Here is a 16,114-nt window from a genome sequence, read left to right on the forward strand (position 1 = left end):
TCGCAATATTCGCTCTCCGCTCTTGCCCAGAATCACAGCATGCGATATGCATGCCCGGAAGCACGTATCTGCAGTCTCAAGAAACGAAAAAGAAAAAAAAATTTTTTGATGGCAAATTAAAATGATTTGGGCAGAATAATTCTCTGTTCGTGCTTATAAATCTAGGTCAGAATCTAGGAAAGAAATTAAATGTCTGCTTCACAAATTGTTTGCGCTTAGCGCTGTGTGCTTGTTCTATACAAGCCCCTGACGTTTTCCGCTACCTTTGTAATAGTTATGAGCTGTTCTCTAAAAGTTGCGCATGGTAAATATGGCGCACTTTTAGCACCTTCATGGAGCATTCGTGAAGGTTTAGGTCATGAATCAACAAGGCTATATTGCGGACCAGATCTTTAGAAAAACGCAAGAGGAACCAGGCTGTCTACTGTGGCTTGAATGATGTTTTGATTCCTAATTATGTGGCGCAGTTGTAGATAACACCGGACTAATTCATTCTTTACTATAGGGACCTTTATTCCTTTACCTAACAATCCCCCGAGCTGCAGTTTTCGACAAATCCTCTGAAGACATTGCTCGAGGCTCAGATTATTTAGGTAGTGAACTATTTGGGAAATAGCTTGCCACCACGTTGTACTGGATTAAATAAAGTCTGCCCACGAGAAGCGAGCTCTTTTGTGTATAGAAAGCTGATTTCGTTCCCAATAGATGCGAAATTGTCCCTATATGTACATATCATACACAGAACTACATATATCACCAGATTTGTTTCACCTCCTCCTTTTTTTTTTGTCTTTCATGGGCTTATCGATCAAACTGATCCACTTGGTGTTGAAATTGAAGCAGATATAGATGGCCAGTTCCTATATCTCTCTCTGCTTATTTGTTCCTCTCTCCAGTCTCGCGCGGCGTTGCGTTCCTAACACCCTGCGAAGGGCGTATTGCGCAGCAGGCTCGCCGGCGCTGTATGGAGAGAGAAGCGTAACCTTCAATCTGTTGCCACGGCGATACGAACGCCACCCTTTGCCGCATCCTTCGTATATTGTCATCGACGCCCCCATGGACAGAGAGCACTCGCGAGCCGCAACAGATTGAAGCTTAAACGAAGTCTGATCACTTCAGCGTCCGTTCGAGCACGGCAGTTGGCTGAGAGTACGTGCAAGGAGAGATTTGGGATACCCGAATTTCGCCGTTGTGTTTCCAACGAGAACTTCTTCGGCTTTCGAAGGTTTTGGAGGCCCATGCCATGTTCTCCGCACTCGTCGCACTTCTCGCGCTCTTATTGACGCTTATCTTTTGGTACGTACACTTTCGTTGTTATCTTCGTTATCTGAAGGCGTAATGCCCCACCGCATTTTGCAAAGATACATATCATTTTCCATTAATTTCTTGCCGCCCTTCCGGCGGAGCTGCAAATATCAGTGGTAACGACGCCGGGCATTTGAGCCAGTGACAATTTGTGAAGAGAATGAAAGATGAAATGTAAAAAGAATACTGCATTTGCTTTTCTTATAAACGCTTACCGCAAGTTTACATCTTCCGCGATTTAAACAGATGGTTTGAATTGTTCTTGGCGTTATTGAAATAATCATTGCTACCATACTTGGTGTCTTGTATCGCCAGCATAAGAGCATCAGTGACCCTTGCGTATCTGAGTGGTTCAACATCTCTTTAAGTAAGACAGTGACTTATACACCCGTTTACAAGAAATATTTATTCTTGGAGCTGGACGACCCCGGCTCACCGTGCTCTTGATGTTTGAGTATCTGGCTACGTTAACACTGACAAAGATCCGCAGAAACTGCATATGTGTTGCGTTCCAAAACCATGATCTGATTATGAGGCACGTCATATATAGTGGGAGACCATGGGTTAACTTTCACCACCTGACGATATTTATAATACACTGCTGTATATATATATATATATATATATATATATATATATATATATATATATATATATATATATATATATATATAAATATGAGTTTTCGGACGCCAAGACTGCTACTCAGGTCTACTGACACTAGAGAGGGGAGTGGTTACAGGAAGTACTTACAAAAATTAAAATTAGAATATGTGATATGTTATATGCAGCGTAAATGCATGTGAATCAGATTTCTGTTAGAATTGATTATGCTTCCTGATGTTCAATGGTGACTATTGATACGCGAAGCAGATATGAACTTACAGTATAACAGGTTTTGACTCTCACAAGCCATGGTCTGTGTCTGAAAAGCTGGTGTCGAACCTTTGTGCTGCACAACTTGACAGCTGCCCCAAATCAGTCGAAAGAGCCTACTGAATTGGCAAAGTCCAGCGTAGCAGTAAAATAGAAGATCTAATAGTAAATGTTCCATCATTTAACGAAGGGCAGGCTGACCTGATCAATGCAGGAAAACTGAGGCCATCTGGCATCACTATGTCGGAAGACTGTTCAGAAAACCGTAAACGAAAAAAAAATTTTTTTTGGAATCTCGCCATGGGTCACACAGACACACGCGATTTCATCTTTAACATGATGTCTTGAATTTAAATGATGTCAAATATATGTATGACGATTCCATAAGTAAAGTAGTGCAGGACAAATGACAGAACGATGCATCTTGGAAAGCCATCTCCTTTCTTAATGGTAATTGCCGAAGCATTAGAAATGAAACAGGCGGCTTTGACAGTTCTATTGGCATGGTTGAACCATCTGTCGTCCGGTGTAGAGTCATAGGTAGAAGATGATTTCGCAAATACACCCGGAGGGGGCGTGTGTTTTCTCCTTGACCATCAAATTGCTTCAGATGAAATCGAGATAGCACACAGGTTATGTGAGGCGCTGTGGTGCCAGGCGTAAGTTTTTGTTGAAGTAAAAATCGGACAGTGTGCTCTTCTTATCGATCGACATCATGCTTGAGTGACGTTTTCTTCAGAGCTGATAAATATGAAACCAGCGGATCTCTATAAGAAAGGTCTATCAACTGTTAGGGTCCCAAAAAAGTGGAAGAATGCAAACATTATACTAATCCACATTAAGGAAGACGTCAAACAATGGAAAAAATATAGGCCCATTAGCTTACTTTCAGTATTATACAAAATAGTCACCAAGATTATTTGCAATACAATAATGGCAACACTGGACTTTAACCAACCAAGGGAAGAGGATGGCTTCAGGAAGCGGCACTCTACAATCGATCACATCCATGTCATTTTTCAGGTAATCGAGAAATCCGCAGAGTACAATGAGCTTCCCTGTATGGCTGTCATAGATTACGAAAATGCATTTGATTTCGTGGACATACCAGTACTCAGAGAGGCATTACGTAATAAAGGAGTACAGACCGCTTACGTAAATATCTTGGAAAATTAACTACAGAGATTTCACAACGACCTCAATTCAACACAATAAAAGTAGGAAGATACTTATAAAGAAAGGGCTCAGGCAAGGACACACAATTTCTTCAATGCTGTTCACTGCCTGCTTGGAACAAGTATTCATGTTTTTAAACTAGGAAGCCTTAAGAGTAACGATCGACGGTGAATATCTCAGCAACCTTCGGTTTGCCGGCAATATTTTTCTATTCAGCAAAACTGCAGACGAGTTACAACAAATAATTGAGGATTTTAACAGAGTGAGTGTAAGAGTGGGGTTGAAGATTAATATGCAGAAGACAAAGATAATGATGAATAGTCGGGCAAGAAAACAAGAGTTTAGGGTCACCAGTCAGCCTCTAGTCTGTGAAGGAGTACGCTTACCTAGGTGAATTAATCTCAGGTAACCCTGATCATGAATGGAAATTGATAGAAGAATAAAAATGGGTTGAATCGCATACGGCAGACATTGTCAGCTCCTGAATGGAAGCTTACCATTATCATTGAAAAGGAAAGTGTACAAACAGTGCAATTTATCGGTGCTGACATATGGGACAGAGAATCGGAGACTCACCAAGAAGCTTGAGAACAAGTTAAGGACCGCTCAAAGAGCGATGGAACGACGAATGATAGGCATAACGTTAAGAGGCCGAAGGAGAGCGGCTTTAAATCAGAGAGCAAACGGGTATAGCCGATATTTCAATTCACACTAGGAGGAAAAAATGGCGCAGGTTAGATAATTGTTGCCCCATTAGGGTTACAGAATGGGTGCCAAGAGAAGGAAAGCGCCGTCGAGTACGGCAGAAGATTAGGTGGGGCGATGAAATTAGGAAATTTGAGGGCGTTAGTTGCAATCGATTGGCGCAGGACAGGGGTAATTGGAGATCGCAGGGAGAGGCCTTCGTCCTGCAGTGGACATAAAATAGGATGATGATGATGATGATGACGACGACGACGACGACGACGACGACGACGACGATAATGATGATGATGATGATGATGATGATATAGGTATGGAAAACAATTGATACCGATTATATTGTCTAGCAGGTGATATTAACCTCCCTCATTTGGAATGGTACCAGCGGCCTCCTTTTTCCGCTACAACAAAACCTTGAATGGCTCAAATGGCATCTTTTATAAATTCGTTCGGGCTGTCACACACTGTTTTTGAACCCGCCTGATAAAGTCGTATATTTTACGTTTTTCTGGCGGGTAGACTGGATATCATGCTCTCAATTAAACTCACTCCGGGAATTAGTGAAGAAACAGCGACATGTACTTTGCTGTGTTGCTTGCTGAAAACATATTAAATATTCCACTGCGTACCATGTACCTTGCGGCGAAACTCGTTTTCATGAGGGATCTTTCAGCTGAACAAAAAGGAATTTACTTCCAATGGATTTAGTTCGCCCATGTGTAAGGTGGTATTAGACACGCAGTGTACACCGGGTAAGCTCAAAATTGTGGTCAAGGCCACGAGGGACGCTGAAGCTTCGCCAGAGTGGCTACCGTTGTCTGCAACCTAGGCGACAAGTAGGTTATTGGCATTTCGATTCAAGGCCAGACGGCCAGAATGATGCAGTCGCCGTTGAATCATGTAGCGCATTGTGAGTCCCGAAATCAAAATAAATTATAATCGGCGCCGTCTTCATTGTGTTGCGTCACCAAGGATTGTCGCACCACATTGCTAGACTGGCACCCAATGAGTGCCTGCGGCATCAGGACGTCGGCAAGTTGGCTGCAGTCCATTTTAATCACAACAATGGGGCAGCAAAAAAACAACCAAACAATGACAGCTTCGCTCAAAGGGAGAAGTAATGAAAGTGATAGAAATGATGAGACCTTTAACGCCCAATCTCGAGCTTTTCTAGTAATAGGAGGTTGTACCAATATCTCCTATGACGAGTCACGCTCGTTCAGCCGGACGTTGTGCTGCCAAAGACGAATTACGGTCGGCATTAAAGGAAAGCTGCCATCAAAAGCAGCTTTTACCGTTTCTTTTCTTACTTTTGTGAAAATTATAGCCAGAAGCCAATCAAGTAATGTATTTTCGGAATCAGAATGATACATCAAGGATGATGACTACGTAAAAACATTATGACATTGCGTACATTTTTGCATAAATAATTCATTGGTTAAAAACTTAGGTTTACACCGAGACTCGTTATATTGGGGTATAAGAATACGCCGGGTCGACATGTAGGTGCGACACAGCACTTGAGGAATGTGAGGCAAACAGGCCTCTCAAAACGCATGCCGTGATAAGGAGCACCTCGATTGTGCCGTAAGAGAAAAAAAAAAAAAGGTTTCAGAGAGCTGTAACACTGGTTTTAGGTGTCGATTCCGCCCGCCATGGTGAATAGGACGGGGTAGATAGCGTTCGCTATGGTACAGGCAGCTGTGCTTCTGATGGGCCCCTTCTCCATCACCACTGCAGCAACTGCTGCTACAATCTACAGCCAGTTATATAACTTCACAGTGACATCAGGCACCGCTGTGTTGAAGCCTGCCACGCTACTGCATCGAAGCATTGTGTTGCAGCTGTATCCCTGCAACAGTGGCGTACAACGAAATGTTGACGTTGGAGTTCGGAGGAATCAATGCAGGCAACCGGGGCTATTTGTAATCACGCAGCACAGCATGCGTAGAGCGCTGATAAACGTCTTCCTGGATTTTCGGGAAGGTTTCGCCCCGACGGAGAGACTCTGCAACCCCATTCTGGGTTACGGAGCAGCAAACATTTGTCGTATGACTTACATATGTAGTTGTCTGAACGTGCATGGAAATAAATGTCTGCCCTCTGGTGCTGATGACTGTATGGAACAAGTCGTTGACGTGAATAATTCTCTGTTTGAGAAAAACTCGCATCGCTTGGCAGTGATCGTGTTCTTTGCGACGTCGAACTTGCTCTCGCACGGCACAAAAACACAGATTTGTTTGTTTATTTATTTATTTAGTTATTTATTTATGTATTTATTTATTTATTTGTTACGGCCCCCTTGCTACCTGTGCTATGCTCTTCATTTACACGCGACATAAGGATACAACATAGCATTGCTGTTTCGTATTACGCACTAGAAACAAAAACAATATCACTTGCATATTACAGCGAAGCTGTTAGCCTCTCGGTCGTCGGCATTTTTCTTGTCCATCTGTGAGCAAAAATTATCAGTAATGGCTCGTACCCCCCTTAGCAAGCGAAAATGCGATGGCTCATCCCCCTCCTAATAGAGAGGCTACAAGCACCGAGGAAAGTGAAGCTGATATTGTATACATTCATTGAAATCACACATAGAACGTAGAGAAGAGAGTATGTCTCAATAAAGAAATATCTTAAAACAAGTAAAACACAAAACAAGCAAAAATGTAATGGCTCATACCCCTCGCTGACCAAACCTGGGCGACGACTAGGCAAGGCCTGGACGTACCGATGTGGGAAACCTGAGCCCGGGTCATCGATCCACAGGACACTTAATAAATGTTTTTACTGAGCAACACCTCCGTAAGAAAACAACAAATGCAATTGCTCATACTCCCTTGGGCCGAGGCTACAAGCGCTGAGCAAAGTGAATCTAACAGTGCATACATGTGTTCAAACCGCACATACAACAGACAGAACAGCATACGTTTCAATAAGGAACCAATTTAAAACAAACACCCGAACCATCAATAAACCATTGTATACCCCCCCCCCCCTCTCAACATTTGTAATGGTGGTTTAGCATCAGCTCCACTGGACATTCACTGTCGCAGGACCCGGATGGCAAGTCACATTTAAAACACATTCCGCCCCTCTAGGCTAAAGAAAAACATACACATGCTTCCACAAGAAATTATTCCAGTCTCTGCCAACAAGCAATATACTGCAGCTTTCAGAACACTTTGATGTTTTCCCGGCAGTTCCTTGCATGGACAAATACTTAAAGCGGATAACTGTAGATGCAATTAAAGGAAAAGCATTTGAGAACAAATTTTTCACAACATTATCTTGCGCGACCCAAACAACGTGGCACAGACGTCGCGAGTAGCTGTTGAAATATTCTCGCGATAGTGTCCCTGCCTTTCCACCCAATGTTTCCGGTGAGTCGATGGACCTACGTTGACAAATTCGATTGTAACCCTAATGGCGGTCAAGTAATGTGCACAGAAGTATACAGGCGGTGCTCAGAGAATGTTGGTTTCGTGTCGTTCCTCCTCTCCTGCTTTTGCAATGCTTTAGCGTCCGTCACCACGAAGCGTTACTGTTGTACCACGTAAAGGCTTGGACGGCGGAAACAATAGTTCACGTGCCATGCAACTCACGTAAGTAAACATTATTTTCTCATTTTTCGCCTCATTCTTAGGTGGGTGCGACGGACGTTCACATTTTGGAATGGAAAAGGAGTAGCATATCTCACTTTCTGGCAGTACATGCGCTTCGCCTACGACATCTACACCAAGGTAGGATATCTAAAAGGCAGTGTCCTTTCACGGGGTGTCATTTTGCGGAGTGACGCTTGGTTATATTTTTGGAAAAAGTCTTGAATATTCAATAACTTAACCCCACGTCAAAACTGCTTATGTTACCTAAAACTCAATTTAGACAACATTAAACTGCTCTGGAACTCCTAGGTCTGAGCTACCGTATCGTATCCAGCTTTAAAAAGCAAGTTACATGTTCGTATGAAAATCAGAAATGTGGATATTGTGCGCCGGGCTGTAGATAGGTGGCGCAGAACAGTTTCTAAACGATAACATGATTCTAGTTTTCAGTAATAAGAAAGGTTTTAAGAGAACGCAATATTTAGCATTGAAAATCAAGTGAGCAACAGATGCGGTACATTGAAAATTTTATACGTGACTTTATTCGTTACTTACAATGACGAGGGTTGGCTTGAACAAAAATAATTTTAAAATCCACAAACGTCCAAGACTTCAGCTTGCTCGCCTTCCAATCACAAATGAGCCTTTCATTGAAAGGCATTCCAATTACCCAAATATTAATATTATACATAGTTTGTTCAAATACCAATTACGAGCAAGTTTACGACAATTAGCTGCAGTAATTGTCAAAACTATTTATAGCTACCAGGTATGGCAACCAAACCGATGCCCCTACACAAGTCAGGAAATAAAGTGCCTGTTAATCATACTAAAGAAGGCGGTATTCTAGGTTCTTAAGTAGAAAAAAATATGCTATCTAGGGAACAAGAACGACTCAAGAACTTCACTCTTTTTTCATGCTGCATGCAGCTAGTGCCGAGGTTATATTCTGGTGTGGCGAATAAATCTACAACCTTGCCCTGCAAATTGTTTGGCTTCATCCACATTAGCGTGGGAACATCACCTTGTATTACTTCTTCCTTGCAGCCAGTGAACGAAGTAATACGCCGTTCTTATAATAAATATGGTCGTGTGTACGGGTAAGTAAACGTTATGCTGTTTTTTATCGATTGTAACGTTGTCGTCACTGTGCTAAATAGTTTCCGGGAGGTTTGTTTGATTAGGTTGTTGTGTTGCGCCCCCCTCCCCGCGCCACCCCCTTCCTGTTCGGGGGTGTTTACAAATCACTTAAGTTAAAACTGTTAGTAGCAGAAGGGGCCAGGTAATCGTGACGTCGGACGCATTATTAGCAAAGTCGGCCAATGAAGACGTAACAGTACTTACGAACGAAAATCTTTTTGTCACTTCAGTCTTTGATTTTTGGTGGCCCCTTATTAAGGTGTAAATGAATATTACACACGGATCTCCTGTCAGGTGATTAACTTACTAGACCACCATAAAAAAGTGGGGCGAAAATTAGCGACCGCGGGTGCTATGGCGGAAGGCCCGAGTTTGGCAAAGTTCGAGATCTTCGCGAGCGAAGAGGTGAATGAGCGAATAGTATCAAGGTATAAAATTCCTCCCTCGAGACGCCTGCAGTTTTATTAGCTTATCTAGATTCATTCGCGAGTTATCGTCCCCTGGGCGTTACCTTATGGGCGACGGAAAAGGAAGAACTGACGTGGTCAGACCGTTGGTGCCTTCTTTCATTTCATTATTCCTCCACCCAGTGCATTGCCTCTGCAAGAAAGTTATAGAATAAATGTTTTCTGATGTACTGTTATTACGAATTTTATGGCAGTTTACAAGAACTTTGAAATGTACAAGATATCCAGTGAACGTGCTTTCAAAGAATTTGCAATATACTATATTTGGCGTTGTACCGTGAGCGAAGGGTAGATGCAGACATAATGTCCCAAAGAGGAGACACGCCCGTAACGCGCCCCAGGAAGGTATGGCTAGCGGCTGGCACCGTGCGTGTAGATAGCGCACCTTGCATAAAGATAGATAACGGGACAGTTACGGTATTGCGATATTGCCATATTGCGCTGAGAACAATAAGTGAAGCTGTCGCGTAACATTGCCGAGTCTTCTGTGTTAGAAATGATCAAGCGGTGGACGCAGGGTGCTCTCGTGCTGACACACATGGCTTTATCTCGACACTCCTTTGTCTGCTGCTTTCACGTGTTCAGCGCTTTGTTCACTGACTGCCGTCGGGCAAACTCAGGAGAGAGTGTAAATGGGGGCACCCTGCATAGCACTCTCAGGGTCCGTATCCGGAAAAGCTCATACGTTAGAAATGTTCGTAAGATGGAATACAAGACAATGTAGATCCTGGACTTATAAGCGAAGGCGACCGAGCACTGCCAAAGACTACTTACGAAGGAAAAGCTTTGCGAATTCGGTCTCAGGTGTTTTTAGATGATATGTCCATTAAAAAAGTGATCGAAATAATAAAAAAAATTAATTGACGACAGCACTTTGCAAACACCATAGACGTTTATCAAGTATCTACACAGCAGGACACCGCCTGTGATTTTTTAACCGATTATGCCATACTGTCGTAATTTTGATGGTGACCTTATGTCTCTCTAAATATATAACTACATGTGTCGCTTGGAGGTTTTTGCTTGCAAATCTCGTGAAAACTCAACATTATTGTGTCACAAGCACTTCTATTACAATAGAATTTCATCAAGAAGTGGAATAGCGATGTTTATATGAACGTTACAATGTCCATGCGAAACACCTTGTCGGGCACGAAAGCAGCAGTTGAGTTTTTGCAAACGGTAGTGGGTGCCCAGAGGACGTCGGAGCAGGTTGTCATTGAAGTTGGTGAGGTCGGATGAACCACTTGACAAATTACGAGCAAACGCCGTCGGGCTTGGTCTGCGTACATTCGACTTCTCACCGAGTAAACAAAGCTTATTTTATTCACCATTATCAAAGTGTGCTGTGCATGAGTAAGAAAAAGAAAGGGTTATTTTTGCAGTTCTTACCAAGGCACGGTGCCTACTCTATCGGTTGGAGATCCAGACATATTGCGGGAGGTCCTGACCGCAAAATTCAAGAACTTTTCAGACAGATCGGTAAGTATAGTGAGAAAGAGGTCGAATAAGTTTCCACGATGCCAAGCAAGTTAATAGTTGCACTGAACTAAGAATTTTGTTGTTCACAGAAGAAGCTGCCCACTGACGCTGCAGTGTGCTGTATCGTAGTACGTCCGCAACGGGCCAACGCACACTAGGCCAGAGCGTGCGTGCGGACTGTGCTTTTTTAGGAATGTGGGCACTGGCGTTGAAGACCCTCCTGAAAAAAAAAAAAAGAGAATATTATTCCTAGTGTGATCCAGGCTTACACTAAAAAGAGAGAGGATATGAGTTGTGCTGTGGAACGCCTGCTCAGTACGCTTGGTCGCTCTGTTATTTTCTGTTACCATCATATCCCGCTTTACGCGTGGTGCGCCTTATCATTAAGCTACCGCAGCGCCATCTTCCCGTCAGCTTTCCTACGTATTTGTGCATGTGTACAAGAACAACCCTTACAGTGTTAACCAGCGCTACACAAAGCTATGACGTCAGATGTTGAACATGCTGCAGTGACAGCAGCAGTGGCGTCACGTTGGTTCTGTTGCAATAAAGTGCGATAAATCAATAAACTGTGTCGCGGATCACCCGATCCGCGCACTGCCTCGAATTCATGTTATATGAAGATGGATCCACCGTATACCTTACTTGCACTCCTACATTGCAAGCCTGCCGGCTTTGATCCTAATTCACCCGCGACACTACTCTCCCTTGTGGCAGCAAGGAATAAATGGTAAAACTGCCCATGCCTTAGTCTAATCTCACGGCGAGGACAAAGTATACGTGCTCTTTTATGGTAATTACTGAGAACGGTTGTTTGTTTTGACGGTGATAGACATGCTGCTAAACATAGAGGGGTGACGCGCGCAGTCGCCGCCCAATCTCGGAGGCCAATCACGTGGAAAAATGCGTCGACTTCGACATAACAGATGGCGCCACACCATTTACCGTCAATCAACGCTGCACAGTAATCGCAACATCTGCTAGATGGAAATCGACAGACTTTCAGACGTTGATGGCTTACCGTTAGGCCTAGCATTGTCAAAACAAACTACCGATCTCATTAATAACGACGAAAGAGGGCTTATACCTCATCGTTGGCGTGAGATTAGATCAGACAATGGCCAATTTTACAATATGTGGCTTCCTGTCACGAAAGAGAGCAAGTTTCAGGGGCGAAGCAAGATCGAAGCGGGCTGCCTGGTTGCTGCCATGTTGCACAAACACGGTATATGGCGGAGCGTTATGATAAACTTATACCGGAGTTCGCTAAATCCCACATATCTGCAGCCATAGCAACCGGTATGAGTGGCGTAGCCAGAAATTTTTTTCGTAGGGGGGGATGGGCAGAAGGGCCAAACATTGACACGGAATGGGGAGGGTGAGGCGACTGCTGGGCAGGCCGCCTACTAATACACACATTTGGAGGTGGGCAAGTTAACCTCCTGCTTTTTCGTTTTCCTTTCTCTCTCTGTTTCTTTGAGGGGGGATGGTAGAGAGGTACATGTTTGGTGTTCCCTCCCATTGACTAAGTCGCTGACCGACAAAAGATCCAGGGGATGTAAAGTGAAGCATAGAAATAAGTTTGTGGAGTGCTCGCGAGGGGTAGTTTACCGTATTCCGTTAACTTGTGGTCGGGTATACATAGGGCAAACTGACAGATGCCTCAGTGAAAGGCTTGCAGAACACAAGCGAAATGTGGCAAAACCAAGTGACGGGAACCTTTCTGAACATGGCCATGATTGTCCCAGCAAAACGTGCAAGCCAATGTTCGGCGCATGCACAGTAGAGGCCAGAAGCAAAGACCGCGGCAAGCGTGAAATAATCGAAGCCCGGCTGATTCGAAAGAAGGGAGCAGGCTGTGTTAGTACACAGTCAGGTAATCGTTTTGAGAAGGAAATCGCGTTCCTGGACAGCAGTGGCGTGCGCATGCGTAGAGTGACTTATCTTTTGTATTTTTGTATCTTTTGTATCATTCATACCTTCTTCGCTTAGCCTCTGTGTTTCAATAAACGTCCGTTGAAAGTTAGCGCTGTCCTGTGTCTTTGTCACGTCCCTGTATCTTTGAATTGCGCTAAAGGCTTTGCCGCTATGAGCAAACCATACCAACTAGCCCAAGAATCAGCCGTGTTGAAATAGGGTAATGATATCCTAAAACTCTCTAAAGAAAGCAACTCGCGTCAGCTTCCATCTGCATTATAAACGTGACACGCTCTTGCGTATTATATTACAAAACTAATAAAGACGTAACCAGATAAGAGCCTTTTTGCGTACACCCAAATGTAATTCACAGCTGTATAGGGTATTTCTTTAGCTGCCCCAAATTTTAAAAATTGCCTCTCGCAGGCAGCACAGTTCTAACCCTTGATGAGGCGGCCATTGCTTCTATAAGAAAGCAGAATGCCTAGTTGAATAATCAACTTAATTGCACAAATTACCATTTCATGAATTATCGCACGGCGCATATTTCAATCTACGAATTCTAGCTAGTGAGTTTGCTGGGCATATCGACTTGGAACCAATTGTGATGATTACGCCGGTTTAAAGATATGCGCAGTCAAATTTGTGATAAAATGTACTGTTCTTCCACTCACTCCTTTATGAAAACGCTGTTTTATAAATTGAGGCACAAAATTAACGACAACGCCAATGCATTTGGTGGGAGACATTGAAAATTCATATTTCGGAACAGGTATAGTCGTGAGGACTGGTTCCAAGTGGATACGCTTTGCGAACTGACTGGCTATAATTAATACATTGAAATGTGCACCATAGTATAGTTAACTTATAACTTAATGACTGTTATGTTAATTATTGAGTTAAACATTTTTATTTCTTGTAGAAGTAATCGCCGCTGCATCGTGTCAAGGGTGAGAATTGTGCTATCTGCCACAGGCATTTTTGAAAAGTTTGGTGCAGTTAAAAAAGAAACCTGATGAAGTCGAGAACATTAACGAAAAGCTTAAAAGACGACATGGCAAGCTAAAAACGGAAAAGCAAGAAAATATTTCATTTTACTTTGATGGCGGCTTTTATTCGCTGCAGTTATCTCAGACCGTGGGAAGTGATGTTTGGAAGAAGTCCATCTTGAACCTGTCAGGTGAGGAGTGGAAGAAGGCGCGGACAATTTTCACCCCGGCACTCACTGCAACAAGGTTGAAAACGGTGAGTATAAAATGCAATCATCCGTATGACAGAGCATTAGACAAATATTTCTTCACCCTTATGTTTCAGGTGAGGTTGTGGCTCAAGGCACTTCCGATGTATGCCTACAAGTTTGTTCACTGGTGCACAAGACAGATTTGGTAGTCTTTATTATGGGAGTGCGTCTGATGTTTCTCATTGGGCTCGGAATGTTTCACGTTAAGATACGTCGGTCATTCAAACGTGGGACGGCCGAATACGCAAATCTCATGCGTCAGCGTTCCTGCTGTGCATGTCTGATTGGAGCACGCCTGAGTCAGCGCAGATTGGCATGTTCATCAGTGCTGCAACAAGTGCCGCATGCAGCATCCTCTCCTACTTCGTAGATCCGCGCATTCACCTAATGTGAAATTTGAGCGCAGCTGTTTAGGCCTTTTGAATTCACGATATATCGTTCCGCGAAGGACGAGTCAGTAAGACCAGCAACTATTTACAGGTTATATTTACAACAGCGGTTGCAGCGCTGACCGGTTAGAATCACAGCGAGGGCCGGTTCGTACTTCCTCCTCTTTTCTGGAGTGATTGCACCCACGCGCCTTGCTCAAGCAAACATATACGACAAGCGTGTAGCATAATCACTCGGCGCCTGAAGCGACGTACCGGAACGTCTGAATCTCATCACTGGGAGGGTGACACTGCTTCTGTCGTGTAACGTGCACGATATCACTATACGGGGAAGCAGATGGGGCGTCAGGAGCGATCTCGTAGGTGACGGGAGTCACGGCACGAAGCACTCGGTATGGGTCTGTGTAACGAGACGGCAGTTTTTCGGACAGGCCGACCTGACGCGACGGATACCATAGAAGCACCAAAGAATCAGGCGAGAACTGCACGTCTCGGTATTGCCGGTCGTATGAACGCCTTTGACTCTCTTGGAATTTCATAAGCCGGTCACGGGCAATTTCCCTTGCGTGGGCACTGCTGGTGATGGCGTCAAGTGCATATTAACTGGTTGGTGCCGCGTGAACAGGGAGGGTTGTGTCGAGGGGCAATGCTGGTTCTCGGCCGAACAGAAGGAAAAATGGGGAATAACCGGCTGTGTCTTGGCGCGAGGAATTATAAGCAAATGTGACAAATGGTAGAGTGAGGTCCCAGTCAGTGTGGTCTGAAGAGACACTTTTCGCGAGCATGTCTGTGAGAGTGCGATTGAGACGCTCCGCGAGGCCATTTGTTTGCGGATGGCATGACGTGGATAGCTTGTGCCTCGTGGCACTGGACTGCAGGGTGTCCGCGATAACGTTTGATAAGAATGTCCGGCCACGGTCTGTGAGAAGTTATCGCAGAGCTCCATGTAATAAAATCACTTCGCGTAGAAAAAAATCGGCGACATCTGTGGCACAGCTTGTAGGAAGCGCTCGGGTAATGGCGTAGCGCGTGGCGTTATCCGTGGCCACAGCGATCCACCTGTTCCCAGAGGTAGAAAGAGGAAAAGGGCCAAGTAAGTCCGAACCAACTCGGAAGAATGGTTCCGCGAGAATGACGAGTGGTTAAAAGTACCCAGCAGGGAGCGTCGATAGTGTCTTGCGTCGCTGGCATTTCTAACACACAGCCACGTATCTTCGAACGGAGCGAGCAAGCCCTGGCGAAAAGAAGTGTCGGCGGATCCGGTCGTAGGTTCGTGACACACCCAGGTGACCGGCAGTGGGGAGGTCGCGAACATCGTGGAGAACAGCCGAGCGAAGGTGTTTAGGGATCACAATGAGTAATGCAGTGCCGTCGGGGGGAACGCGGTGGCGGTAGAGTACGACATCTTGAAGTGTGAATAAGCGAAGGGAACTGTCGGCAAGTGACGATTCCAGGCGGTAAGTGATGATACGCAAGGACGGGTCACGGCGCTGCTCATCGGCGACATGGAGCAGTGGAAAAACGGAGAGAACACGGGCGCCAATGTCAGTATCAGACGTAGAGGTCACGTCTTCGACTGGCTAGCGAGAGAGGCAATCTGCGTCCTGGTGTTGGCATCCCGACTTGTAAGTCACTGTGTAGGGATATTCTAGTATTCGGAGGGCCGATCGACCGAGCCGGCCAGTGGGATCCTTGAACGACGAAAGCCAACAGAGCACATGATGGTCTGTGATTACTGAGAAGGGCTTGCCATATACATATGAGCGGAACTTTGAAACAGCCCAGACGACAGTAAGACATTCGCGCTCGGTAAGC

At 44.6% G+C, this 16,114-nt stretch overlaps 1 protein-coding gene across 1 annotated transcript in view; it reads left to right on the forward strand.

Annotated features, from left to right (window-relative positions):
• LOC126545110 (uncharacterized) overlaps positions 1 to 16,114 on the forward strand; it is an 81,458-nt gene that overhangs the window by 34,069 nt on the left and 31,275 nt on the right. Inside the window, exons 15-19 of the mRNA XM_072286842.1 lie at positions 1,151 to 1,296; positions 7,706 to 7,802; positions 8,712 to 8,764; positions 10,657 to 10,753; positions 13,796 to 13,915. Of these exons, the coding sequence (XP_072142943.1) occupies positions 1,151 to 1,296; positions 7,706 to 7,802; positions 8,712 to 8,764; positions 10,657 to 10,753; positions 13,796 to 13,915 (513 nt within the window). The remainder of the gene's footprint in view (positions 1 to 1,150; positions 1,297 to 7,705; positions 7,803 to 8,711; positions 8,765 to 10,656; positions 10,754 to 13,795; positions 13,916 to 16,114) is intronic.

Source organism: Dermacentor andersoni, chromosome 3, assembly GCF_023375885.2.
Source record: "Dermacentor andersoni chromosome 3, qqDerAnde1_hic_scaffold, whole genome shotgun sequence".
Lineage (NCBI taxonomy): Eukaryota > Metazoa > Arthropoda > Arachnida > Ixodida > Ixodidae > Dermacentor > Dermacentor andersoni.